General features: G+C 39.4%; 1 protein-coding gene across 1 annotated transcript in view; it reads left to right on the plus strand.

The window, feature by feature from the left end:
• Positions 1–7,065, plus strand: part of LOC106467112 — a gene marked incomplete at its 5' end in the record, with an annotated part of 42,555 nt that extends 35,490 nt beyond the window's left edge. The window contains 2 exons of the mRNA XM_022395236.1: positions 1,839–1,995; positions 2,511–7,065. Of these exons, the coding sequence (XP_022250944.1) occupies positions 1,839–1,995; positions 2,511–7,054 (4,701 nt within the window). The remainder of the gene's footprint in view (positions 1–1,838; positions 1,996–2,510) is intronic.
• Positions 7,066–8,442: the final 1,377 nt, after the last annotated feature.

Raw genomic sequence — 8,442 nt, forward strand, 5'->3', positions numbered from 1 at the left:
TACGGTACAAAGCTGATAATTACCGTATACAGTACACTTTAATACAGGGATTAACTTAACAATAAAGTATCAAATACGGTACAAAGCTGATAATTACCGTATACAGTACACTTTAATACAGGGATTAACTTAACAATAAAGTATCAAATACGGTACAAAGCTGATAATTACCGTATACAGTACCCTTTAATACTGGGATTAACTTAACACTAAAGTATCAAATACGGTACAAAGCTGATAATTACCGTATACAGTACACTTTAATACAGGGGATACTTTAGTGTTAAGTTAATAAATACGGTACAAAGCTGATAATTACCGTATACAGTACCCTTTAATACTGGGATTAACTTAACACTAAAGTATCAAATACGGTACAAAGCTGATAATTACCGTAAACAGTACCTTTTAATACAGAAATCAACTTCATATTAAAGCATTAATAATTACCGTATACAGTACCCTTTAAAACAGGGATTAACTTAACACTAACGTATCAAATACGGTACAAACCTGATAATTAGCGTATACAGTAACCTTTAAAACAGAGATTAACTTAACACTAACGTATCAAATACGGTATAAACCTGATAATTAGGTATGGATCAGAGATGTTTGGATGATACGTTCTGTCTGTCATATATGGATCAGAGACAATCCACTGAGAGAGACTGAAGTCGCCGTAGAAGACCCGGTCATCTTACTTCCGGTTCTGATCGTACACAATTTAATATCATTTTAGTTTCGTATTAATTCAGTTTCATTCCACTTTAGTTTCGTATTTACAACCTGGAAAACAAACAATACAGTTATAAGTGAAGTAAACTGTACTAAGCGAGTTCTTCAAACGTCTTTGATTTTTTCTTTCACGCTTCTCCCATTAAAATTCTAACTAGTTTATATGTTTCATTATTCCGGAATACAGTCCTCCCTGTTGCTCTATACCCAAGTATCGCAGAAATTTCTTGAAGAATGTATAAATAACATCAGAACAGAAAAATGTCTAGACGGCGACCAGGTTGTAGGATGTCCTGTAATCATCTAGTTGTGAATGTTGTCGTGGTAACAAAATTCAATCCTAACGAGGATACGTTCTGTCTGTCATCCACCCAATCATTGGTACAAAATAAATACAATAGGTTAATACCAACCAATCATTGGTACAAAATAAATACAACAGGTTAATATCAACCAATCATTCATTACTGCACTAAAACCAAGCGAAGTAATTTAGATGGAGTTAAAACACTATAATGTCAACTTAAATACTTTAAACTGTGAGTTAAAATATAAATTAAAAGAAATGAATCAGTTTTCCTTTGTTGTTACACAAAATAAGTCATTTATAAGTCTTCCTCATTTTGATGTAAATTTTATAAAGGAGATCATTATATGTTTGGTACATGTAACCCTATCTCTCTGCAATTACCTAATAATTAATGATACAGGTTGTTCCATGTAGTGGCAGTGGTTGCATTACAGGAAAATTGATTTGTCGGATTGCATCTTACGTTAAAAATATAATCACATGACTAAAATGTATGTACTTTTCTCTTGCAGTAAGAGACAACTCGTAGACAGCTATATTACAGAGTGTGATAGAGATAGAATTTTTGTTTTTGTAATGTAACAGTTGTTCTTTTCGAATACTTGTATGTTTAGTGTTTGAACCGTTAAAGTGATTTCTGCTACTTACGTCCACACCTTTTGTGTCTAGGATGAGTTCACACGATGTCATCATTTGTTTTGTTTTTTTATCTTTAGAATCTCTGTCAGTAGTAGGATATCTTTACATCCTGTTAAACTTTAAGAGTGTTTGTTGACTTCATTTTGTTTAGAGTCACAAATCAAAAGAGGGAGAACCTAGAGAGGATGGGAAAGCTGGCAGTGATGAGGATGAAAGTGGAGACACTACATCAAGCTGTGAGGAGGATAACGGCTGCAGTAGTGATACTGTTAGTGCTCCTAGCCCAACCAATAAGATTACAGAAGAAGGTAATGTTTGTTTCAAGATTCAGTTCTTTAATTAATTAATTATTTTTTGTAATTTGTTAAAAGTCAAATGTTTTTAATATAATCTACTAGTTAGTTCTAACGTAATCTTTACTACTACTATAACAGGTGTGGTTGTATAGAGAATGAGACTATATTATAAATTTTGATTTATTGATTAATACAAATCCTAGAAGTAAAGCACTTAAATATTTTTTTAATTGATTGGCTTGAAACAGACAAGTTGAATTAGGAAGTTTATGTTAATGGTAGTATTATATGTGGAATGTTCTGAAATGTAGAAATAAAAATGATGTTGTTTAAGAACATGATTAATGGAACTGTTCTATAACACAATTGAAATAAGTAAGTTTATTAATGGTAGTTTTTATGTATGGAGCGATTTGTTAGAATTCCACTTAAACAGTTCTGTTGTTGGCAGAGTTTACTTACTAAGAACAAGATGATTGTCAAGATAGAAAGTTGGAAAGAACATAACAGAATTATTTGTGTTTCAGAGAGTGTGACTAGATCAAAACAAGGGGAGATTGTACTAGAAGAAGCACGAAGGAAATCTGTTCCACGGGGCAGCTGTCCCGATTATGATAGCAGTTCTACTGTGAGCGCAGATGAAGGACAGGCCCAAATAGAGAATGAAATTCTTAGGACCAATGAAAGAATAACCAATCCTTCTTTGTCTCAGACTGTGTCCACCCCAGAGAATAGTTCCACTGTTAAAAATGTCCAACATTTAATGGTCACTACGGCACAATTGCAGCAACAAAACTGGGGATCTCCGGTGACCCAAAGCAGCGTAATACAGGGTAAGAACAGTTCCAAAGAAGAGCCAACTTGTGTCAGGGACTTGATTGACAAAGCCATCAAAATTAGTCTCCAGGGCTCAAATAAGAATCAGTACAGGATTTCACCTACATTTGGATCTCAGAACAAGGAGAAAAGACATCAGATAGAAAGTGGACAAGATGACATTGAAGTGTGTGTTATTCAGCAAGTACCACCCGCTGCCCACGAATCGTCGAGGCTGAGCCACGGTGTCCGACCGGTTCCCTTACCTCGAGCTGAGGGACTGGCCATGAAGGCTCAACACCTAGTGTGTGAACCAAATCAGGACCTTAAATGTGAAGTACAAGATTTGAGCACAAAAGAGAAATCAAGCACAGTTCTAGTTGCTGCTAAAGAAAGAATACCCACTTCTGTTCGGCCACCGTCTGGCTTTTCTTACCTGCCACAGCAGATACCACCCATGCAGTTTGGTGCTCCTCCCCCAGCCCATTCCAAACATTATAATTATGCTCCAGATATTCCATCTCACAGGGACCTTTATCATGGCCGGGTAGGAGAACATGTCTCCAAACAGACTTATTCGTTATCAGACTCGTTGCACTCTCAACCACCGCACCTTGTTCCCCAGCAGCCAGTTCATGGGAGTAGAACTAGCACACCACCTGTTCGAACTTTTCCTAGACCTTCAGTCCCACCTCCACCACCTCTGATTACTAATGCAAAACCTTCTTCAGCTTCTAAAGATAGGCTTGGTCATAGTGGATCAATTACCCTTGGTACACCTGTGAATCAACATACTTCAGTCTACCCAGCTAGTAGCTCTCCTCAGTATGAAGGCCTGCTGAAGCAGTTCAATCCTCCTCATGTCAAAGATGGTGGTTCAATTACGATGGGAACTCCAGTACCACCTGGCAAAAAAACTGCAACCACTCATTTACGACCAGAACCACCTTCCAACCCGTCATTTGAAGGCAGAAACATTAGATCTGTGCCATCATCAAACTCGGGAGTAGCAGTGATGTATGGTCCAGCTATTGAACAATATTATCGGAGGGTTTCTCCCTCTGGACCATACCCAGGTTATCCTCCTCCTGCTACCACATCTTCCAGGCAAACTTTTCCAACTGAACTCTCTAGTTCCAAGCAACTGATGATTGATTTTAACACTTCCAAACAGATGCAGATGCGAAGAGGTAATGTATTAGGTGACCAGGAATCCCAGGAATCTCCACAAACAAGAGATACTAGTCCTCAACAGAGTCATGTATTTACAAATGGGCCTGATTCTCGTGTACACCACTTATACTCTGGTATGCCCTATCAGCAAACAGGTTTCCAAGGACAAGCACCCCATGTTTACTCGCCTATGGGAGACACTCGCTACTCCCCTCATTCTAACACTTCTAGCAGTCCTGCAACAGGTCAGTGGCCACCTAGTACATCGCCTGGACAGCCAGCTTCTAGGCAAAATGTAATCCGTAGTATAGCATGGGGAACAGCAGGAAAACCTTCAGTTATCCAAACCTCTCCTCATGCCTCTGAATTACCGCACAATGGTCCTTATTCTATGCTTCCTCCCAGTCATGAAGCTTTTAACACACTTGTAGATGCTGCTGCAGCTCAGCCAAGTCTTACAGTCTCTAGAAATGAAAGGAGGACTCCTCTTACTAGTCCAAAAGTTAGCCGATCAGAGACAATGATGTCTCCGCATGAAAACTTCACCAGTTCATCCATGGAAATGCAACAGCGTCCAAGATCTCATCCAGATACTCTCATTTCTTCTCAGGCATCAGCAGAGCCACATAGGATAGAATATGTATGTGGAAGAACTAATGTGGATCTTAAGCCCTCTTTTAGACAGGAAGTACATGGTTACTTCAGGGACCCAAAACAGAAGGTGAAGCAGTCTTTTGAGAGTGTGAGACATCAACAGAAGCAGCCTCCTCCTTCTTCTCTCCATCTTGTTCGAGAACCGTTCACCCAAGAAAAGTTTGAACAAGAGATGAGACAGCAAACTCTGATTAATCATAACCCTGAAGGTGCCAAAGGCAGACAGCATATGGCCCTGGTAAAGAAGGAAGCAGGTTTTAGGTTTCACCCTCAACAGTTTGAAGATCCAAATGTGGCACAAAAACAGCCTGATCTTAATATGGAAGCAGCCATGATGTTATCTCAATCCTTCCAGAAAGAGAAGCCCAAAACTACAGCAACCAATAGGGGAGTAACTGCTGGTAATCTTATTGATGCCATCATCACACATCAGATAAACCAGCCTGCAGATGGAACACCTAAAAACTGTGTTCCAGATGGCCATTCTCACTACGGAAGAGATGATAGTAGTGGAAACATGTCCAGAACTCCTCTTGTAAAAGAAGAAATAGTAACCATAGATGATGGTCCTGTAAGAAGTGTGCACGGTAAACAAGAGATTCCAAATCATTGTCAGACAGAACCAAACAAGGGATTATCTTTTCCTACGAACATGACTGAAAGGAATTTTGCCTTTGGTCTACCTCGCAATGAAGTCAATAACTCAGATTCAAGTTCGTCTGAACCAAATAAGTGTTTTACTTCTTCCAGCAGCAGCCCATCTGAAAGAAATATTACCCTTGGTCAACGTATTGAAGCAATCATATCTAAAAATTACAGTCCACCCAATAATATGGAAGTTTTACAAAGTTTATATCACTCTGAAGGAAACTTTGTAGGTGATACTCCAACATCTCATCACAAAGGTTGTCAGTTAGGTCTTCCAGATCCACGAAATGTTGGAATTACTGCAGAAAGACCGTTGGAGGGCATCGCAGCAGCTGCAGCTGCTGAAGGACTACATAGAAACTATGAATTATGTCCTCCTCCTTCAAGAGATCAAAGTTCTTTGACCCCAAGCTCAGGTTATCGCAGTTGGAAGTTAAGGAAAGCTCTGCAGCAAGATAAAGAAAAAATACAACAGCCACCTAGTGGACCCCCAACACCCAACAGTCAGAATCAAGCACCCCCAAGGACACCAAGTAGGCCACATTCCTCTCCTCTAACCCCATATGGTGTGGAACCCATCTCCCCTCCATCTTCGCATAACCCCGACGAATTGACAACATCCAGCCCTCACCAACAATCTCCTCCAGCTTGGTTTGCTGGCCACGTGACCCGACAAGAAGGATCTGTAGCCAGTCCTATGAAATGTCTGTATTCTCCAGGACTACCAACCATACTCGGTGGTAATCAACACGAGCAAATGGGCTTATCGCCCCTTGACTACGTGAAAAATAAAATTGTGGAAGTGATGAGAACAGCAGCTGATGAGACCTGGGAAGCACCCAGTCGAGTTAACTCTTCTCAACAGGATCCAGGCCAAACTTTCCAAACTCCAAAGAGTGTACAAGAAAGGACAGAGCGACCTCAAAGTACAGGGAGTGCTGTTCACTTTCGAGGAAGGCTGACACCTCAGCCAGATCTTAGATACAGTCCTACTCTAGCAGGGGGCTTTTCTCACCTTCCACCTCGACCGTCTTCGGCTTCGAATAAAGCCGTGTTTTCAACAGTAGACTTTTCTCGGGGATTAAAGCGAACATTTGAGGGTGTTCCTAGCTGGAATGGGGCCACAATGAACGTCACTGGAATGAGATCAAAGTCGGCTTCTCCTATTTGTTTAGACCCAAAAAGAGAAGCTGAAAGAAAGAGAAGTAGAACAGAGAACCAAGCTCATGAAAAACGTCCAGACTTTCAACAGCTTCTTCCAAATAGTCCCAGGTGGGAAGGCTGTGAAAACAACGATGATAAGCCTACGATTTTAAACAACACTAGGACAGAACCAGTATCGCCACCCTCTGTTACAACAAATGCAAATCACCCTACCAAGACCACAGAAACACTTTCCAATCACAGTATTGAGAATGCTGTTAACCTGAAATCCTTTTCTGTTTCGTGCTCCCCTGTAGAGAACCGTTCTTCTCCATTAAACCCCTTATCCTCAATGTCAAACAGCAACCTCCACTATTCATCATCTCCAGCCAACTCCGTAGCAGGTGCCCCTGTTACCGTACCGTACCCCAACTACTCGGGTGTCTCGGCACCGTATACTTACCCATTCTCTGCCCTCACCATGCGTTCTATTAACAAATCCACATCTTCAAGTGGTAGTCCATCATCCACACAGATCCCATTACCTCGACCTTCCTCTGCTCGATCACCACTGTCGGAAAACCAGCCTGCACCTCTTTTGTCGTCTCAATACGAACCACTTTCTGATGAAGACTAGTAGTATATCCATAAAAAAAACAACAACAACAAACTATTGATGTTATACCTGTCCAAATGTTGGACAGTTTACACTACAGGGTTGTGCTTATTGTTTGGACAAAAAGCATTTATTTGTGTATGTTCATAGTTGTGTGTGTGTGTGTGTGTGTGTGTGTATGTATGTATGGATGGATGCTTAGCAGTCTCTCCCAGCCTCAAGATGTACATTACTGAATGGGCAGTAGAAGACGAGGAAGGTACTGTTATGAAAGACGGTCTGTATCTGAATGTATCCGTTGTACCACTGCCACTGCAGTTTAAATACTGTCGCTCAAAGAGAATGTATCTCAAACCCGTTGTGTACCGTGCCTTGGTACTGGATCTTCTAAAAAAAAAACCTAGTGAATTTTGGTGTAAGGTATCGTCGTTAGAGGGAGAGAAATCTGCTGGCTTAAAGACCGGTATTGACGACAATTTAGAAGCTCCACCTGCCAGATGAAGAGGAAACTAGATGTACATACTGGTGATCTTTACTCATTTCATGGAGTCTTATTAACGTTACATAGCTGTTTCGTATTCATACTTCAGTGACGTTTAGTAGTTGAAAAATAAAGATGTTGAAAATGATGATATTGAAAAAAAATTAGTGAGGCCTGTCATTATTTCATTGATTAAACTGATTGAGAAAAGCGTGCGGAATTTTTTACTGTTGTTGTTGTTGTCCACGTGTTTAAAACCAAACTGTAACGTTTTAACAACGCTAGCTTTTATTAGTTTAAAATATACTAAGAAAAAATGTTTGGTAACAGTAATCAGGTGCAACATTTTAAATTTGTTTTTACGTTGAATTATTTTAGACATTTAAAAATGTTTATGTTTGCGAGAAATGCAAAATAATTTTTCAGCATTTCAACATGAAATAGCTTAAGAATTATATATTGATAATAAAACTGACAAAATGATTTTGTAAATTACATAAACAAATACGTGAAATCACAGAAACGGTAATTTGTTAGATGTGTTTTAGCTGTAAAATTATCGCCGTTCTCCATATGCTTTCAAAGCACATTTTTCTTATTCTCCAAATTGTTCGTAGGTCCGTGACTTTGTTAGGTGCATAGCCCCTAATAACATACGACTCGTCTTAAAAAATTGAAACAAAAATACAGTTATTATCACAGTTAACCCTACTGATTGAGCACCTGCTGTATTTTACATAGAAAGTGAAGTATTTAAAGTTGTTCCACATAACGTTAGTTTGTCCAGTAGCCAGGAGTGGATTGGCCAACCTGTAACGAATGATATATATTGATCAAGACCTTTCGTGATCTTTGTTGTTGTTTTTAATTAAAATTAACTTAGATCAAAGATCAGCATCAACCTGGTAATGAGTATAGCTAGTTTCTA

The sequence above is a fragment of the Limulus polyphemus genome, unplaced genomic scaffold (assembly GCF_000517525.1).
Source record: "Limulus polyphemus unplaced genomic scaffold, Limulus_polyphemus-2.1.2 Scaffold2493, whole genome shotgun sequence".
In the NCBI taxonomy this organism is placed as follows: domain Eukaryota; kingdom Metazoa; phylum Arthropoda; class Merostomata; order Xiphosura; family Limulidae; genus Limulus; species Limulus polyphemus.